The sequence below is a fragment of the Chamaea fasciata genome, unplaced genomic scaffold (assembly GCF_029207755.1).
Source record: "Chamaea fasciata isolate MVZ Bird 193981 ecotype frontalis unplaced genomic scaffold, bChaFas1.0.hap1 SCAF_23, whole genome shotgun sequence".
Lineage (NCBI taxonomy): Eukaryota > Metazoa > Chordata > Aves > Passeriformes > Sylviidae > Chamaea > Chamaea fasciata.
In genome coordinates this window covers 6,512,550-6,532,314 of record NW_027094108.1, presented here as the reverse complement: position 1 = coordinate 6,532,314, position 19,765 = coordinate 6,512,550, and the positions used below count along the sequence as shown (strand labels likewise).

Genomic DNA, 19,765 nt, shown 5'->3' with positions numbered 1-19,765 from the left:
GGAGGAATTTTCGCCATCCCGGTGCGGTCCCGCAGCATCTCCCGGGTGGTTCCAGCGCCAGCTGGAGCAGGAATATGCGGAGTATCCTGCTTGGCCGTGTCCCAGCCGTGCCCGCAGCCCTGGTGCTCTGGTTCCTGACCCTCCCCGCACCACAGACTCCCCAAAGGCGCCGCTTCCCGCAGGATCCGCGGGTTCTGCCCGAGGGAACGCGGCCCGTGCGGCCCCGGGGGCTCCGGCCTCTGCCCGCGGCTTTGCCTCAGCCTCGCTTGGAGCAAGGGAGGGAGAGAAACCTCGCAGGAAAGGTTTCCTTGGTTCCTGCGGCGGCCAGTTCCTCCTCCTGCTCTGTCATCCTTAAAACTCAGGAAACAAAGGAATTCCTCACCCTGAGCTGCTCCCTCAGCCCCCAGGAACCTCCATTCCCCTTTTCCTCATTCCTGGGCCCGTCTCTAAAGCGGCGTCTTTCAGGCAGGGAATTTTGGGCTCTTTTCCAGCCGGGCCACGGTTCTTGTGTAACCTCAGCCCCTCCAGGGGCTCTTGGTGGAACTGAAGCCCCAAAATTTGGGGTTTTCCCAGGCAGGACTCAAGGCTCCGCATAACTCCAGTGCTGGAGCGAGTTTTGCTGCTGAGGAAAGGAAAGGATTTATTTTGGATGAGGAGGAAGAAGGTGGGGAAGGGATGCCTTTGGAAGCGTCACCGTTGTTCTGACAAAGCGAATCCCGGGAGTTGAAATCTTGGGAATTTCTGGGCTGCAGGATTGTCCCACCCCCTGGGCATCGCTGGTCCTTCCTCACGGGGCAGGTGGGCAGGGCTGCTTTCCCTGGGATATTTGAGCTCTCCCTTCTCACACAGAAGCCCTAAAGCTGAAAGTCGGGGAGCCAGGCCAGGGAGGGATCTTTGGTCTCACAGCTGGGGCCGTTTCACACCAGCTTAGACCCGGGTTTAAAGAGCCCCAGGTCTCGCTAAAGATGAAGATCTCAAGGGCGTCCTTTGGGGCAGGGGGTGCTGACAGAGCTGGCAGTGCCCCGGCCCCACTCTCTGTGTCCCCAGCAGAGTTTGGGGCTCTCTGGCCGGGATCTGTGGGGTTCTGCTGACATCCCCCAGAGCTGAGGGGTTATTCCCAAAAGAAATCCAGGCTGAGGCCGGCCTCGCTGCCCAAAGATGTCCTGCAGCACCCAAGCCCTCCCTCAGCAGCCAGAGCCCGCAGGAAAGGCTGAACTAACCCTGAGGGCTGTGCTGGGCTGGTGGAGGGGTCAGACACACCTTTCCCGACCCCAAAATCCACAGGGGACACACAGGAGCTCCGAAATCTCCGGTGGTTTTTGCTGCCCAGGCTGGTCCTTCCCCTGAGCTCCAATCCTGCTGTCCCCACCTCGTTCCCGGGGTCCCTGCTGCCCTCCCAGCCCTTCCAGCAGCCTCTCCCGGCTCCCTGCTGCCCCGGGGAGAGGTTTTTTCCCCGGTCCCCGCCGGGGCCGGGAGGTCAGGGCCCAGCGAGTGTTTCCGTTTAGTTCCAGATACCAGCCTGACAGGTGGGCGCCTCTTGATGAATTCCCAGCTCCCCTAAAAGCTCCCGGGGCGCGGCCCCCGCCCCAATCCGGGCAGGATTAGGGGGAGAGCTGTGGGAATGTGGGGGGATCTGTCCATCCAGGGGTCTCACCTCCAGCGCTCGGTGAGGCTTCCCAGCGAGGGGGTTTGACTGGGAGGCGCAGCCCGAGGTCCCCCCGGCTCCCAGTTCTCCCAGTTTGGCTGCTGTGGTGCGGCTCTGAGCTAAGCCCGTCCCCCCGCTGACCCCCCGTGTCCGGCTGAGCTCTGGGAAAATGAGGATTTGGGGTCGAGGGGGCTCTGGGGGGTCACTGCGGGGTCCAGGGGCGCCCCTGAGCCTGGGCTTGGCTGCTTGGGGTGGATTTGGTGGCCTGGGATGGCAGCAGGGCCACGCCGGGATCACCAGGATTGTCCCAGCAGGGCCGGGGATTGTCCCAGCAGGGTCACACCAGGATTGTCCCAGCAGGGCCGGGGATTGTCCCAGCAGGGCCAGGGATTGTCCCAGCAGGGTCACACCAGGATTGTCCCAGCAGGGCCAGGTTTGTCCCAGCAGGGTCACATTAGGATTGTCCCAGCAGGGTCACACCAGGATTGTCCCAGCAGGGCCGGGGATTGTCCCAGCAGGGTCACACCAGGATTGTCCCAGCAGGGCCAGGGATTGTCCCAGCAGGGTCACACCAGGATTGTCCCAGCAGGGCCGGGGATTGTCCCAGCAGGGTCACACCAGGATTGTCCCAGCAGGGCCAGGGATTGTCCCAGCAGGGTCACACCAGGATTGTCCCAGCAGGGCCGGGGATTGTCCCAGCAGGGTCACACCAGGATTGTCCCAGCAGGGCCAGGGATTGTCCCAGCAGGGTCACACCAGGATTGTCCCAGCAGGGCCGGGGATTGTCCCAGCAGGGTCACACCAGGATTGTCCCAGCAGGGCCAGGGATTGTCCCAGCAGGGTCACACCAGGATTGTCCCAGCAGGGCCGGGGATTGTCCCAGCAGGGCCAGGGATTGTCCCAGCAGGATCACACCAGGATTGTCCCAGAGGGGCCAGGGATTGTCCCAGCAGGGTCACACCAGGATTGTCCCAGCAGGGCCAGGGATTGTCCCAGCAAGGCCAGGGATTGTCCCAGCAGGGTCACACCGGGATTGTCCCAGCAGGGTCACACCAGGATTGTCCCAGCAGGGCCGGGGATTGTCCCAGCAGGGTCACACCAGGATTGTCCCAACAAGGCCAGGGATTGTCCCAACAGGGCCAGGGATTGTCCCAGCAGGGCCAGGGATTGTCCCAGCAGGGTCACACCAGGATTGTCCCAGCAGGGCCGGGGATTGTCCCGGCAGGGCCACACCAGGATTGTCCCAGCAGGGCCAGGTTTGTCCCAGCAGCGTCACACCAGGATTGTCCCAGCAGAGCCGGGGATTGTCCCAGCAGGGTCACACCAGGATTGTCCCAGCAGGGCCGGGGATTGTCCCGGCAGGGTCACACCAGGATTGTCCCAGCAGGGCCGGGGATTGTCCCGGCAGGGTCACACCAGGATTGTCCCAGCAGGGCCGGGGATTGTCCCAGCAGGGTCACACCAGGATTGTCCCAGCAGGGCCGGGGATTGTCCCAGCAGGGCCGGGGATTGTCGCAGCAGCGCCACACCAGGATTGTCCCAGCAGGGCCGGGGATTGTCCCAGCAAGGCCACAGCGGGATTGTCCCAGCAGGGCCGGGGATTGTCCCAGCAGGGTCACACCAGGATTGTCCCGGCAGGGCCACACCAGGATTGTCCCAGCAGGGCCAGGTTTGTCCCAGCAGCGTCACACCAGGATTGTCCCAGCAGGGCCGGGGATTGTCCCAGCAAGGCCACAGCGGGATTGTCCCTCTCAGGGCGTTGTGGCTTAGAGGTGACAAAGAGAGAACGTGCCCAAATCGTGACTCGGCCCCTCCCATGGCGGGACAGTGTGGGGGCTGCAGCCAGAGATCCCTGAGAGCTCCAGAGACCCCCAGAGAGCCCTGAGATCCCCAGGGAACCCCTGAGGACCCCCAGGGACCCCCAGAGACCCCCAGAGACTCCCAGAGGGCCCCGGGGAATGAGTCGGAGCCCAGGAAAACTGAATCCCTCTGGTGCTGCCTCGGCCCATGGGGAGATTTGGGGTTTTTGTCTTTCCTGGACACATCTTTGGAGCCCCGGCCTCGGGAGTTCTTTGCCTCTCTCTCACCCCCTTTTTTTGAGTGTCCAGAAATGCCAGGAATCCCCACTCTGGTTCACGACATTGGCCAAAAATCGCGGATTTCTCCCCGGAACACCTCTGTGCATCCACCCCGGGGAAACTCCCGAGGTTTACGGAGCTGAGGGAGTTTCAGAGGGGAGGAAAATCCCAGTTATCCCGAGGTGCTGCGGAGCTTCCAGGGATGGTGATTTCGTGCTCGGGTCACTCCCGTGCCTCACTCCCAGCTCAGTTTTCCCCATCAGGGTGGATCCCCCACGCAGGAATGTGGGGATTAAAACCCCAAAGGACACCCCGAGGAGCAGGGAAGGACAAATGCAGGATCCTCGGAGGTGCTGCAGCCTCCTGAGCAGCACGGCACTGCTGAGGTCGGAGGGGAGCAGCCAATGCCTGAACATTGATGTAAAAAAAAAAAAAAATATTTTAAAAAAAAATCAACTTATTAAAATTTCTCCCGGCTGCATCATCTCCTGCTTATTCAAACAGTGCCAATTTCCGTGGATCTCATATCAGCTCCCAGCATCTCCCAGTGCTTGGGTTATAAGGGAAGAGAGAGGGGGGGGGGGGGAAAAAACCAGCGAGCAAAATAAAAGCCGCTATCTGACAGAATCTCTCCTGGGGATCTCAGTTATTAAAAAAAAAAAAAAAAAAAAAAAAAAAAAGAAAAGAAAAAAAAAAGAAGGAATAATTTTTTCTCTCTCTCTCTCTCTTGGCTGCTGTTTGTTAAATGTGCAGGAGCCACGGGCAAATTTTTGCTAATTTTGTGCATGCTTTTATCATCCTGGTGATTCACTGGCAGCTTTATCCCCCGATAAGTGGATTAGTTGTTGAGCTAAACAAAAAGGTGTTTGACAAGCAGGAAGCTCCAAAGAACATATTTGTTTTCCGAAGAATGGAGCTGTGTTTGTCGCTCAGTGCAGCGCGGGGCCGTTGTAGGGAATTTCATCGGGCCTCCGAGCTCTCCTGCTTTGCAGGGAGATGTGGGGCAGCCTCTCCCTCCTCTCGGGGCTTTGGGGTTTTCCTTGGCTGGGCTCTGGGGTTTGGTGCCGTAGAATGTCTTTGGGTTTATTTGGGAATGACACCCGGGTGTGTTTTTGGGATAACCCCTCAGCCCTGAGGGGCGTCAGCACAACCCCGCGGCTCCCTGGGTTGTGGGGCTGGGACTGAGGGTGCAGAGGGAGAATTTGTCCCAGAGGAGGAAGACGGGCCTGGAAGGAAATCTTGGCTTTATCCAGACCTTCCACTGTCACTTCCGAGCATCTCCTCCCCCCGGGATGTTTCTGCTCACGGTGCCACGAGGGAAGGTTGTGATTCCAAGGCCAGGGATGGAGGCACAGGGATTTTATCCCGTTTAAATGTAAGGTTGGAGCCCTGAGGCTTTGCCGAGGGCCTGTGCTGGCCCCAGACACAGAAACGCTTCAATCCCATATTCCTGCAGTCACGTGTTTGCTTCCAATCCCTCGGAGAACTCCCTTCCCCTCTCAGGCCTTGGGCTGTGTCAGCCAAATCCGTGGGAATAATGGGAATTTTCCCCTTGGAGCGAGGTTGGGGACAGTGACAGTGGCCGTCCCTCACAAGGATCAGGAGCCAGGCGTGCTCCTGGCCCCTGCTGTGCAGCTCAGGGCATGTCCTGGAACAGAGGTGCTGCTGCTCCTGCCGGGGCTGATCCTCCACGCTCTTATCCCATCTCTGCTCCCATCCTGCTTGTCCAAATTCTTATCCCATCTCCATTTCCATCCCGCTCTTCCACGCTCTTATCCCATCCCTGCTCCCATCACGCTCTTATCCCATCTTCTCTTTGAAGCTCTCAACCCATCTCTGCTTCCATTCTGCTTCTCAAGCTCTTATCCCATCTCCATTTCCATCCTGCTTTTCCCAGCTCTTATCCCATCTCCCGTCCATGGCCTCGGCATCCGTCACTCTCCTGGCAGGACTCCGCAGGTTCTGGTGGCAGCGCTTTGTTCCCTGCCGCCGTCACCCTCCCTCCGCCCGTGGGCTCCTCCCGGCAGTGCCGCTCCCTTCCCGTGTCATTCCTGAGTTTTCCAGCCTGCCCTGAGAGCCGGGAATGGGGCTAGGAATGGGCTGGGAATGGGCTGGGAATAGGTTGGAAATGGGGCCAGGAATGGGGCCGGGAATGGGCTGGGAATGGGCTGGGAATGGGACCAGGAACGGGGCTGGGAATGGGCTGGGAAAGGGGCCGGGAATGGGGCCAGGAATGGGGCCGGGAATGGGCCCATCCCCATCCCATCCCATCCCCGTCCCATCCCAATCCCATCCCCATCCTAATCCCCATCCCCATCCCCGTCCCCATCCCCGTCCTCATCCCCGTCCCCGTCCCCGTCCCCGTCCCATCCCAATTCCCATCCCATCCCCTCCCATCCCCATCCCAATCCCATCCCCATCCCCATCTCATCCCCATCCCCATCCCCATCTCATCCCCATCCCCATCCCCATCCCATCCCCATCCCCATCCCCATCTCATCCCCATCCCCATTCCCATCCCCATCCCCGTCCCCATCCCCGTCCCCATCCCCGTCCCCATCCCCGTCCCCATCCCCGTCCCCATCCCCGTCCCCATCCCCGTCCCCGTCCCCGTCCCATCCCCTCCCATCCCCATCCCCATCCCTATCCCCATCCCCATCCCCATCCCATCCCCATCTCATCCCCATCCCCATCTCATCCCCATCCCCATCCCCATCCCCATCCCCATCCCCACCCCACTGCCGGGGATGCGGCACGGCCGCTTTTCCCTGCCCAGGGTCTGGAGCGGCGCCGTTTTCCCGGGATTTGGGGAGGGAGGGAGCGCTGGGGGAGGGCCGAGCTCCGAGCCGCGGCCGGCAGCGCTCGCTCTGGCGGCTCCGGCACGGCTGAAACCGGAGAGGGAAGGAGGGAGGGAAGGAGGGAGGGAGAGAGGGAGGGGGACGCGGCCGCGGAGGAGCGAAAGGTCCCCAGCTGGCTGTGAGTGGCATCTGCGCGCGGAGCGCAGCCTCCAGCTGAGAGCTATTTCACTATTTATTTACATGTAATTATTGCTATGAGGTGCAGATATTAACACTGTCAAGAGCAATTTGCCCTGACATTTTTCACTTGCTCTGTTCCCTGACGTTCGGGGCTGGGTGGGATTTTTATTTTTTTTTCTACCTCTGCCTCTCTCTCTCTCTCTCTCTCTCTCCCGCTCCCTCCTCCCGGCCCCGCTCCGCTGCGGGCGCCGAGCTGCTTTAATCCCGCGCCCTTCGCAACTCATTAAACTTTGAAATTTAATTTTTGGCAGGGGCGCGGGGAGCGGCTCCCGCCCCCGCCCGGCCCCCGCCGCCGCCACCGCCCGGCAGCCGAAGCGTTTCCAGTGCGAACAAACCGAATTTACCGCTGGCCGCGTTTTCAATTGCCAGGCAATCTCGGCCTCAACCTTCGCTGCATCTCAAACACCCCAAAGGTGCTCGAGCGCTCGTGGCGGGGACCCTCGGGAAGCAAGCGCAGAACAAAGGTTTCTTTTTCCCAGCCTCTGGAAAGGAGGTTCCCTTGCAGCATCAAAAATCACCTCCCGCCCCGAAACCGGCCAAGGAAAGGCCAAAATTCGAACCCTAAAAAGCTGGAGCAGCAGCAGCTGCTGCCGACCTTTTCAGCCCCGTTTTTCCCCCTTCTCTCCCCTGCCAGAACCACCTGATTTCGATGGTTGGTGACACTTTAAATTAAGACTTCGGGCCCTCGCCGGAGCCCTGATTTAATGAGACAGTTGTTGGATGTCATTTAATAAATCCCAATTGCGCACCAGGACTTGTTTGCCGCACAGCAGCGGGGACGTGACGGGCACAGCTCAGCCCCGCCTGGCTTTGCCCCTCAGCAGGGAGGGGATTTGGGATCTTTCGGCAGCTGGGAAGGGATTTGGGATCCTTTGGCAGCTGAGAGGAGATTGGGGATCTTTTGGCAGCTAAGAGGGGATTTGGGATCCTTTGGAAGCCAGGAGGGGATTTGGGATCCTTTGGCGGCTGAGAGGAGATTTGGGATCCTTTGGCAGCTGAGAGGGGATTTGGGATCCTTTGGCAGCTGAGAGGAGATTTGGGATCCTTTGGAAGCCAGGAGGGGATTTGGGATCCTTTGGCAGCTGAGAGGGGATTTGGGATCCTTCAGCAGCTTCTTGGTGCACAATAAACCTCCTCCCTCCTCCCACCACCATGCCAGAAATCCTCGTTCCAGTTCCCTCAAGGGCCAGGAGCGAGAATTTAGGACTGGGTGACCACTCCAGGGTGTGTCAGGGCTGTTCTTGGAAGGAGGAAATCCCATAAATTCTGGGTATTCCTCAGGGCTTGCACCTGCTGGGGTTCTGGAAGGGATTTTAATGATCCCTCTGTTTTATCTACAGCACTTTGGGCCCCTTTTTTGGTTATTCTTAGGGTTGGGCCAGGCTTGGCTTCTGCTCTCTTGGCTTTGCAGGGAAAGATTCAGGAATCCGGGGCTTTCTCCCTCTTTTCCTCAGGATTTGCTTCCTTGGGAAGGGCACGGCCAGAGACCCAGGCCCAGGGGGAGAAGGTCAGGCCCCAGATGTGAAATATCCGGTGTTTTTCACCCAAAGGGAAAAGGGATAACTGGGATGGTTGTGTCCTGCTGTGCACCTGTAACCCTGATCCCAAAGGAAAAGGTTTCCTTTCCCAAAGGTTTCCTTTCCCGAAGGAAAAGGGATAACCAGGGTGGGTCGTCAGTGGGTGATGGGAAGAGCAATGGTTGGCTGCATTCAGCTCTCCCGGGGGAGTTTGGTTTTCCCTCTTGGTAAACAGAAGGACAGAAACCATCACAAATGCATCATGAATTTCCTCGTGATTTTGCCCCAAACTGTGTCGTTTTCGGCCTCTGCCTCGGGAGTCTGTGTTTGAGTCCCTCACCCTTTCCCATTTCCATGGACGCCGATGGAAAGGCTTTTTTCCTCTAGGAGAAGATGTTGTTCCTCTTTCCCACGGCGTTCATCTGTCCCCTGCTGACCCTTTGCCAACCTTCTCCAGGAGGAGCCGGGATTCGAAACAGGAGCTTCTCTTTTTGGGGCTGGGTTTAAACCAGGGCCCGGCGTGGAAATTCCACATTTTCTGCTCCCAGCTCCTCCTCCCCACCCCATTCCATGGCGTGGCACTGAAACAGCTGATAAAACCTTATCAAACCTTATCAAACCGTATCAAACTCCCTCACATCTCCCAGGGAGGGGCCTAGAGAGACCCCGAACCTCCCCATGGTCTGAAATTCTCATTGCTGGGCTTGACTTACCCCAAGACTGGCTGGAACGAGCCCGTCAGCGTTTGGGATGCTCAAATTCCTGCTCCCCGATAAACTCCAGCACCAGCTCGAGTTTGGGCCTTTCTGGGCTGGAGTTTTACCCATTTGGGGCTTGAGCTTTACCTTTTTCAGGCTCGAGTTTTGGCCTTTCCTGGGCTCGAGTTTTAGCTTTTTAGGGTTCAAGTTTTGTCCTTTCTTGGGCTCAAGTTTGGCCTTTACTGGGCTCAAGTTTTGGCCTTTCTTGGGCTTGCACTTCGGCCTTTCTTGGGCTCAGGTTTTAGCTTCTGTTGGGCTCGAGTTTTGGCCTTTCTTGGACTCAAGCTTTACATTTTTTTGGACTCGAGTTTTATCATTTTGGGGCTTGAGTTTTAGCCTTTCTTGGGCTCAAGTCTTGGCCTTCCTTGGGCTTGAGTTTTAGCTTTTATTGGGCTCAGGTTTTGGCCTTTCCTGGTCTGGTTTTCCTGGGGAAAGGGGTGAGCTGAGCGCTGCCGCACCTGCTGCTGGTGATGAACCTTTTAATCAGCTCAGAGCCCTCGGAAAAGGGCAGAATGTTCCAGAAACGAGGCCGATTCCCGCTCCTGCCGGGGTCTGGGGCTGGCTCCCCCTCCCGAAGCTGCATATTCCCGTTTTTTCTGTGGACAGGAGGTTTTTCTCCTCGGCATAATGACCAGGGCAGGTTTAATCAGGCGGGGCTTTACTGCCGCTGACCCGCGGCCCCCGCAAAGCCCCGGCAGCAGCTGCTCCATACATTAACTCCGCGCTGCCTTAATCTCGGGTTTAAGTCAGGCTCATAGCGAGCGGGGACAGGAGCAGGGAGGGACTCAGGGATTTTCTCTCAGGTGCAAAGCCTGTCAGGGCTCCGGGCAGGTAAACCCCGGGCTGGGCTCTGGGTTTTGGGGTTCAGCTCCTCCCCGCAGCCCCAAACTTTGTGCCAAGGCCCCCGCAAGGCGCCGGCGGCAGCTGGGCCATCCATTAACTCCGCGCTGCCTTAATCTCGGGTCTAGGAGCGGCTGGCAGTGAGGCTGGGGCGGGAGCAGACAGACACGGAGATTTTCCCTGACAGGGCTCAGGGCAGATAAGACCCGGCCTGGGCATTGGTTTGGGGGGTTCCGCTTCTCCCCAGAGCCCCAAACCCCGGGCCAAGGCTCCGGTTCCTCGCTGAGCCGGGGGGCGGGAGCAGGGCTGGGATCCGAGCCTGGAGCGGGATGGGATCGAGATAGGAGCGGGATGGGATCGGGCTGGGATCGGGATGGGTTTGGGATGGGAGCGGGATGAGATTGGGATGGGAGCAGTATGGGACTGGAAAGGGATCAGGATGGGACCGGGAAGGATCCGGAATGGAATCGGGATGGAATCAGGATGGCATCGTTATGACATCAGGATGGGATCAGGGTGGGACAAGAATGGGATCGGGATAGGATCAGGATGGGACCGGGCTGGGACCAGGATGGGATCGGGATGGGATCGGGATGGGTTCAGGATAGGATCAGGATAGCATCAGGATAGGATCGGGATGGGACTGGGCTGGGATCAGGATGAGACCGGGCTGGGATCGGGATAGGAGCAGCCGGGCCAGCAGCACGGGCGGCGTCCCCGCAGGCGCAGCGGTGACATGTGCCAGCTGTGCGCGGGTGTCCCCCGCTTGTCACTGCCCAGCGCCTGCCACAGCCAATCTGTGTCCTAATCGCCATCAATTAACACCGAACACTTTCCCCCCCGTCTCCCCCCGCCCCCGGCGCGGACACCCGGCCCGCAGCTCGGGATCAACGGAGAGGGAAGAGCCCCCCCAGCCCCGGCCCTCTCCCCCTTCACTTCCCACTAACTCAGCGCAACCAATTAGGCATCTGACACCCGCGCGGGCTGACAAATTGTTTCTGTCATCTGCTCTCTGTCTTTCATTAAACGGGAGGCGGAGGGGGGCTCGCGAGGGGAGGGGGCGGGAGATGTGATCTCCCATGCTTAGCGAGGCCAGATACATTAATTACAAAACGGCCATTTGCGGCATGAAAATGCATTAATTAAATTTATGCAATCATTATCTTTAAATAGTCATATCTTTAAAACGATCAGCCCTTCCTGAGTCTTCCCTCTCCTCCGCTAAGTATCTCTAATCCCTTTCCCAGCGGTTTATCTCGGCATCAGCGGAGCCTTGTGTGCTTTTAAACTTCTGCGGCAGGAGATGCCTCCAAAAACTCCGCTCCAGCCGGCGAGGGAGCGGCACAGAGCGAGCATTTCCCTTTTTTATTACTATTAATTTTTGCAGGTTTAGAATGGAGATGTTCTCATAAAAAAATCTCGTGGCTCGGCCGGGAGCTGTGGGGTTAAGGAGGGAAGTTTGTGCGGGAGGGCGAGGGATGCGCTGCGGCTCCCGCCCGGCGCACGCGGGGCTGTTTTCCCTGGAAAAGGTTCGGTTTCAGTGAGGCGGCGCCCTGGCACGGGCCGCCTTCCATCAGGGGATCATCTTCCCTTAAAAAAAAAAAAATCGCCTCGTTCGAGGCCATGGATGGCGACCGTGAGGAAAAAAAAAAAAGAAAAAAAGAAAAAAAAATGTTTAAAAAGAGTCGTTTTGCCTCCCTGCTGATTTAGACCGCTTCGTGGCGGCTTTGCTTTGCCATTCCAAAAGACACCTTATTTCGGAGCACCTTCAGAGGCGGCCGAAACCTCAAATCGAGCCCGCAGAGGGGCGGGAAGGGCGGCGAGCGAGGCGTTAACCCGGCAGCTTCTGCTCCCCTGCCTCGTTCCGAGGCTTCCCCCGGTTGTGATGAGCACACAAATAAATAATCGCCGGGAATTCGGCGAGGCTGGCGCTGCCGCCCCAGGTACGAGAGACCCGGAGAGGGATTAATCTCAGCCCCTGCTTAAGTAAGCAGCTCGAACTCGGCAGGAAAACTCCATCCCAGCGGCTTTTGGAGAGGGATCGGATCTAAACCCGCCTCTCCCGGGGCTTCCTCAGCGCTGCGGGGGAAAGATTTTGTTCTGCTCTTTGTGTCGCCCGCGCCGTCTTCAATCAGTCCTGGCGGGTTTTTATTCCCGCCGTCCGCAATTCCTGCAGGGGCAGCGCCCGGTCACGCCGGGGCGTTCGGACCCGAACCCCGCGTCGGGTCCCGAGTTTGGGATTGGGGCCGGGGAGAATTTGGGGTGGGGGTCGGTGGATCCTGTTTCTCCCGTCTGAGGGGCAGGGATGAGCTCTGGGATTCCTGGGATGAGCTCTGGGATTTCTGAGGGGCAGGGATAAACTCTGGGATTCCTGGGATGAGCTCTGGGATGCCTGAGAGGCAGAAATGACTCTGGGATTCCTGAGGGACAGGGATGAGCTCTGGGATTCCTGAGGGGCAGGGATGAGCTCTGGGATTCTTGAGGGGCAGGGATGAGCTCTGGGACGTCAGAAATGGCCTCGGGCAGTGCCCGCCCTGCCCGGAGATCCCCCCGGCTCCTCTTTGGGAAGCGTGGGGTGGGATTGGGGCCGTTGGGATCCGGCACGGAGGGAGCGAACAGGGAACACAAAGGACTCCTTTCCCCCGGACCATCCCTGGAATTCCCTTTCCGGAGAGGAGGGAAAAGCCCGGCCGGGGAGCAGGAAGAGGCGTTTGAGCTGGAACATCAGAGCTCCAGGGCCGGTGTTCCTTCATCCCTGGATTCCAGCGAGGATCCTGCTTCCTTCCCCGCTTTTTCCAGGCTCTGCGCCGTGGCGGATGCAGATCCCTGATCCCCCATTCCCGGTTTTCTGTGCCGCTCTGGAAGGTCACGTTTGGTGCCAGGCAGCGGCTCCCGAAGCCCCGCAGTGCTCCGGGCAGCACAGAGGGCTCCGGGGGGAGAGCACGTGGCGGGGCTGGGAAAGGCATTCCCTTGGATTCGGGAGCTGCGATTTTCCTCTGGGTGAAGGGAAAAGACTCCCTGAGTTTAAAAATCTCCTCCCGTGGCAGCCTCAGAAAATCCAACGGGAGCCAAGGCGCTGCCAGGATCTCCCGGGATCCTGCTCAGCCTTTGGGGAGGGCTGGGAAAAGAATCCCTTCCCTCCAAAAAACGCCGGGAATGGGGAAAGCGAGAGAACAGCGAGCTCAGCGAGCTCAGCCTCGGATTTTCCCTTTCTTCGGGCGGCTCGGGTGGCTCCGCGCTCGGTGCTCGGCCGGCGCTGCACTTGCTGGGCTCGGCAGAGATTCCAGCTCCCCGTGACCTCCCCCGGCCCCGCGGGCTGAGCGGGTCTCTTACACCGCGCTTAAGCCGGGTTTAACTGATCACAGCCTCCGATTGATCAGAGGGAGCGGCACAGAGGAGCCCGGGGCAGGGCTGCGGCTACTGACGCCTTTTGGGGCTCCCGAAAAACACAGGCCGGGTAAAATTAAGGGAATAAAAACCATAACTGCTTTTAATTTATTTACTGAAGGGCCCCCAGGTGCATTTGGGGCAGACGAAGCCCCCGGGGGCTGCACCCAAACACGGACCGCGGGTCACGGGTGTCACACTTTTATAAGTTTGGCTCATTTGCGTATCAGGGGTCAATCCTCTAATTGCAGCTTCAGGTGATGAAGTCATTTACCCCAAGTTTGCTCCCCCCACTCACTTTTGTTTCCGTTTCTCGGGGCCTGGGGCAGTGAGGTGTCCTCGGTCCCCAGGCCCGGAGAGGAATTGCTGTGTCTGCCCAGAATGGGAGAGCAGCAGCTGACACTGCGCCTGGAGTTTGGAGTCACACACTAACGAGCTGCAGGGTTACAAATACATGGAAAACACAAAAGCTGAAATCACTATCACCAAGGATCGCCACCAGCTCACCGGGCTGTCAGGGCACAGCGCAGCCTCGCCCCGGGCCCGGCTCTGGCATCCGCGGGGATTCTTTGTGCTGCCGCTCCTTTGGCGCTGACAGAGGCTCCCCTGCGCTCTCCAAGAAAAGCGGAGAGCCCCCGGAGCGGCTCCGAGCATCCCAGGAAATCTCCTTTGGAAACATCGCCCGCCACCAGCGGGGCTGCGGGGACAGCGGGAACGAGAATAGGAATGGGAATGGGAATGGGGGTGAGAGGAGGGAGGCAAAAAGGAGACCTCGCCGTGGATTTGGGTCTGGCTTTGCCAGAGGAATAAGAGAAGTTCCTGAAGCAGCTGGAGTTTGCTGAGACCCGCGGGGTCCCCTCGGTGCCGCTCTGACCGCTCGGCCACAGGCTTGGGGCTGGTTTGTGGGGAGCCTTGGGGTGTGTTTGTTCCTTTCCTGGCGTTCTCTATCCTTCACCAAGCCCCCAAAGCTCCTCCTCCCCCACCTGCCCCCAGCGGGTCTGAGCTTACCCAAAAACGCCCAAAAGCCACAAGGCCAGCCCATTCCCAACCCCAAATCCACCCCGAGTCCTTCCACTGGTCTTGAAGCATTTGGGAATTCCAGTTTTCCACGGTCCTGCCTTCCTGCTTTCTCTCCCAGGTGACTTTTGTCCCAAAACTCCACGAGCAGGGACTCGTATTCCTGCCCCAGATACTTGGGGTGAAGTGTCCCAGAGACGCCTCCTGTTCCGCCAGGGGGGTTTTCCCACCGGGACTCTCCCTTCCAAAACACCCGCGGAGAAATGTAGGATTAAATTCGTGGAGGATGGAAGCAGCGCCAGGCAGTGACTCAGAAATCAGGAGGCCAGGGCAGCTCTGTTTGCGGGGCAGGGGAAGGCCCAGCCTGATCCTGGTTTTCCTCTGTGAAACGTCTCAGAATCCCAATGGAATCAGAGAAATGCTGGGTGCTGCCACGAGACAAACCGCGGTGCTGGCGGGTGGTGAAGCACAAACCTCCCCTTCCCCGAGGGCAGCTGCCCAGCAGCGCCTGGAATCCAGAGCCCTGGGAGGGTTTGGGGTGTCGAGGTGTTCCCAGCTCTGGGAGGGAGCAGCTCCCCTCTCCCGGTGTTTGCTGGTCGGTGAGATCCACGTCCATGAGCGGGGACCCCGCTGGCCTCCCCCAGCCCCCACCCCACGGAACATCTTTGTGTTCCCTCCCTGGTGGTCCAGCCTGGCCAAGCCTTTGAGTCCCGCTTTCCTCCAGGGAACAGCAGAGTTTGGTGTCCCAGTGCCAGGGACCGTGCGTGGCTCGTGTTTCGGAGCAGAGTTTGGTGTCCCAAAGCAGAATTTGCTGTCTCAAGCCAGGGACTGTCACTCATGTTTTGGAGCAGAGATTGGTGTCCCAAAGTAGAGTTTGGTGTCCCAAAGTAGAGTTTGGTGTCCCAGAGCCAGGGACTGTGGCTCATGTTTGTGGGCAGAGTTTTGTGTCCCAAAGCCAGGGACAATGGCTCATGTCCCACATCAGAGTTTGGTGTCCCAGAGCAGAGTTTGGTGTCCCAGAGCAGAGTTTGGCGTCCCAGAGCAGAATTTGCTGTCCCAAAGCAGAGTTTGTTGTCCCAGAGCAGAGTTTGCTGTCCCAGAGCAGAGTTTGTTGTCCCAGAGCAGAGTTTGGTGTCCCAGAGCAGAGTCTGGCGTCCCAGCGCAGAGTTTGGCGTCCCAGAGCAGAATTTGCTGTCCCAAAGCAGAGTTTGTTGTCCCAGAGCAGAGTTTGCTGTCCCAGAGCAGAGTTTGTTGTCCCAGAGCAGAGTTTGGTGTCCCAGAGCAGAGTCTGGTGTCCCAGCGCAGAGTTTGGTGTCTCAGAGCAGAATTTGCTGTCCCAGAGCAGAGTTTGGTGTCCCAGAGCAGAGTTTGGTGTCTCAGAGCCAGGGCTTGTGTTTTGGAGCAGAGTTTGGTGTCCCAAAGCTGGGGACAATATCTCATGTTTCAGAGCAGAGACTGGGGTCCCAGATCAGAATTTGGCATCCCAGAGCACAGTTTGGTGTCCCAAAGCACAGATTGGTGTCCCAGAGCACACTTTGGTGTCCCAAAGCACACTTTGGTGTCCCAGAGCAGAGTTCCTTTGTGTCCCAAGCCAGGACCGTGGCTGGTGCTCCCGGACCAAGCAGTTTTAACATAATTCCCGCTCTTCCCCTCCCAACCCCTGTTCTCCCAGGGGATCTCTCAGAGCCCTCAGTGGACGTTTGGCCCCGCAGTGCTTCCCATTCCCCGGTGGGATTCCCGCTGCTCCTTCCCGGAGCATCCGCGCCGAGCCTGTTCCTCTTTCCCCCGCAGCCAAGACCTTCCCGCTCTTTCCACGTAGCTCAGAGCCTTCTCCTCAGAGCTTTGTCTGTCATTTGTACATCCCTACAGAAGCAGGGTGCCCAAAACAAGATGCAGTGCTCCCGCTGGAACCTCACCATAGCCCTGAACAATCAGGTAACAACCTCCCACCGCCTCCTCCTCCTCCTCCTCCTCCTCCTCCTCCTGCCGTGGCTCCGAGCTCCATCGCATCCCCGGCTCCATCCCACCCCCGAGCCCTCTCCATGCGGGTGTGTGCTGGCTTCCCATCCATCCAGCGCAGCAGGGCCATTTTAGGGCACGGGGGGGCTCATCTCCATGTCACCTGCCGTGTCCCTTCCCCACGTCCCCCAGGTGTTTGGAGTCGCGGGAAGGCGCCGTTGGAGTTCTGGGGTTGGTTGTTTGCTGCTCGGGACGGCTCTGGTGCCGTTTGTCCCCGGGGGATTTAGGGAATTCGGGATTCGGGAATGCCGTGTCCCGTTCCCAGCTCTCCCCGCGTTTTCCAGCAGAGGTTTTTTTTGGGGGGGGGTAGGAAATGGGGATTTTGGAGCCGCGGAGCCCACCCGTAGCAGGAGGAGCTGTGGGGTTGGTTGTGGGGGCTCCTCCACTGCTGCCCTCGGCTCCTGGAGGGGGGATGAACCCCCGGGGAGGCGAGCCCCGGGTTTGTCAGCCTTGAATCCCCCCAAAAGCCAAGTGGAGGCTTCAATCCCGGCCCCGGTGACACCTGAGGGAGCCCGGGCTGTGCTCCAGGTCAGCGGGGTCACCCCGGGGGGAGGCTGAGGGATCGCTGGAGCTTGGAAAACCCCTCCAGGATCCACAGGAGAGCCCCCCGCCCACCAAAGCCCACCACAAAGCTCCAAACCCTGGCGGGGAGTGGCCACTGGCTGCAAGGAGCTGCGCTTGAAACCCGGATCAGAGGTTCTCCCAGGCGCGGGAGGTGTGAAGCACCCTCTGGATCCGCCAAGGGAATTTAACGGGCGCTCGGTTTGGAATGTCGGGATCCAGCTCGGCTGGCTGCGGTGATTTAGAAAATATTCGGAATTAATCGCTCGGTTTTGTGAGTGCAGCGTTAGTGATTGCTGCACAAGTCGTTTTAGTCCTACCTGGGGGCATATTTGCATATATTTATCCTCCTTTCAAGTGGAGATCTTTGGGGAAAGTGCATTTATCTCCTCCTAACTCTTTCTTCGGCTTTCAGCCGTCCTACAGTCACCTCTTCATTCTGTTCCCATTTAATGTATGTATGGGATAATCGACTCTTCCTCTTCCCGCCAAGTGGAAACGAATCCACGGAGATCAAAAAGCATTAATGCGGGGAAGGGTTTTTCCTCCTGCCAGGAGCGGCTGCACGGAGCAGGCGAAGACAGCAAGATGGGAAGGGTGGAGCTGGGTCCTCCCAAAAACTGTCTGGGAGGGCAGGGAGAGGAGCTGGAGCAGCCAGGGGTGGCAGGGCCGGGCTCCCTCCTGGAGGAGCTGGGAGGGTTTTGTCCTCCGTAAATCCCGGAGATCCAGCGGGTTTCCCAGCTGGCCGATTTTCCATGCCCGGGGAACACCCCAGGGGCTAAAACCTGGGGAGGTTTCTGCCTCCCCGGCAGAGAATTTCCCAGAGCTTCTCGCCTGGTGTGGCACCAGAAAGTCCAACTGATCCCATTCCCGGCCTCTTTTCGGGAGAGGGAGGATTCCTGCCCATTCTCTCTTGCCTGGCTCCACAGGGCCCGACTGATCCCATTCCCAGCTTTGTCCCAGACAGGGAGGATTTCTCCCCATTCCCAGGAGAGCAACACCACAGCCTTGGGAACTGCACTGCCGGGAACCCCTTCCCTGAGTGTCCCCACGTGTGTCCCTGGATGTCCCCGTGTGTGTCCATGGGTGTGACCCTCAACGTCCCTGGCTGTGTCCCTGGATGACCCTGGATGCGTCCTTGGATGTGTCCCTCAGTGACCCTGGATGTCCCCGGGTGTGCTCCTGGGTGTGTTCAGGGGATCACCCAGGGAGCTGTGGTCACTCTGGGATGTCTGTAGGGCAGGAGCTGTGGTCACTCAGGGATGTCTGTAGGACAGGAGCTGTGGTCACTCTGGGATGTCTGTAGGGCAGGAGCTGTGGTCACTCTGGGATGTCTGTAGGACAGGAGCTGTGGTCACTCAGGGATGTCTGTAGGACAGGAGCTGTGGTCACTCAGGGATGTCCGTAGGACAGGAGCTGTGGTCACTCAGGGATGTCTGTAGGACAGGAGCTGTGGTCACTCTGGGATGTCTGTAGGGCAGGAGCTGTGGTCACTCAGGGATGTCCATAGGAAGGAGCTGTGGTCACTCAGGGATGTCTGTGGACAGGAGCTGTGGTCACTCTGGGATGTCTGTAGGGCAGGAGCTGTGGTCACTCAGGGATGTCCATAGGACAGGAGCTGTGGTCACTCTGGGATGTCTGTAGGACAGGAGCTGTGGTCACTCTGGGATGTCTGTAGGACAGGAGCTGTGGTCACTCAGGGATGTCTGTAGGGCAGGAGCTGTGGTCACTCTGGGATGTCCATAGGGCAGGAGCTGTGGTCACTCAGGGATGTCTGTGGACAGGAGCTGTGGTCACTCTGGGATGTCTGTAGGGCAGGAGCTGTGGTCACTCTGGGATGTCCGTAGGAAGGAGCTGTGGTCACTCTGGGATGTCTGTAGGACAGGAGCTGTGGTCACTCTGGGATGTCTGTAGGGCAGGAGCTGTGGTCACTCAGGGATGTCCGTAGGACAGGAGCTGTGGTCACTCAGGGATGTCCGTAGGGCAGGAGCTGTGGTCACTCAGGGATGTCCCGTAGGAAGGAGCTGTGGTCACTCAGGGATGTCTGTAGGACAGGAGCTGTGGTCACTCAGGGATGTCTGTAGGACAGGAGCTGTGGTCACTCAGGGATGTCCGTAGGACAGGAGCTGTGGTCACTCAGGGATGTCCCGTAGGAAGGAGCTGTGGTCACTCAGGGATGTCTGTGGACAGGAGCTGTGGTCACTCTGGGATGTCTGTAGGACAGGAGCTGTGGTCACTCAGGGATGTCCGTAGGACAGGAGCTGTGGTCACTCAGGGATGTCTGTAGGACAGGAGCTGTGGTCACTCAGGGATGTCTGTAGGACAGGAGCTGTGGTCACTCAGGGATGTCCGTAGGGCAGGAGCTGTGGTCACTCTGGGATGTCCGTAGGAAGGAGCTGTGGTCACTCTGGGATGTCTGTAGGACAGGAGCTGTGGTCACTCTGGGATGTCTGTAGGACAGGAGCTGTGGTCACTCAGGGATGTCTGTAGGGCAGGAGCTGTGGTCACTCTGGGATGTCTGTAGGGCAGGAGCTGTGGTCACTCAGGGATGTCTGTGGACAGGAGCTGTGGTCACTCAGGGATGTCCATAGGACAGGAGCTGTGGTCACTCTGGGATGTCTGTAGGACAGGAGCTGTGGTCACTCAGGGATGTCTGTAGGGCAGGAGCTGTGGTCACTCTGGGATGTCTGTAGGGCAGGAGCTGTGGTCACTCAGGGATGTCTGTGGACAGGAGCTGTGGTCACTCAGGGATGTCCGTAGGACAGGAGCTGTGGTCACTCAGGGATGTCTGTAGGACAGGAACTGTGGTCACTCAGGGATGTCCGTAGGGCAGGAGCTGTGGTCACTCAGGGACGTCCCACAGAGCATGAGCTGTGGTCACTCTGGGGACATCCCACGTTTCTCA

At 58.8% G+C, this 19,765-nt stretch overlaps 1 protein-coding gene across 1 annotated transcript in view; it reads left to right on the top strand.

The window, feature by feature from the left end:
- Positions 1–19,765, top strand: part of PAX7 (paired box 7) — a 116,739-nt gene that overhangs the window by 86,100 nt on the left and 10,874 nt on the right. The window contains exon 8 of the mRNA XM_066203252.1: positions 16,150–16,215. Within this exon, the coding sequence (XP_066059349.1) occupies positions 16,150–16,215 (66 nt within the window). The remainder of the gene's footprint in view (positions 1–16,149; positions 16,216–19,765) is intronic.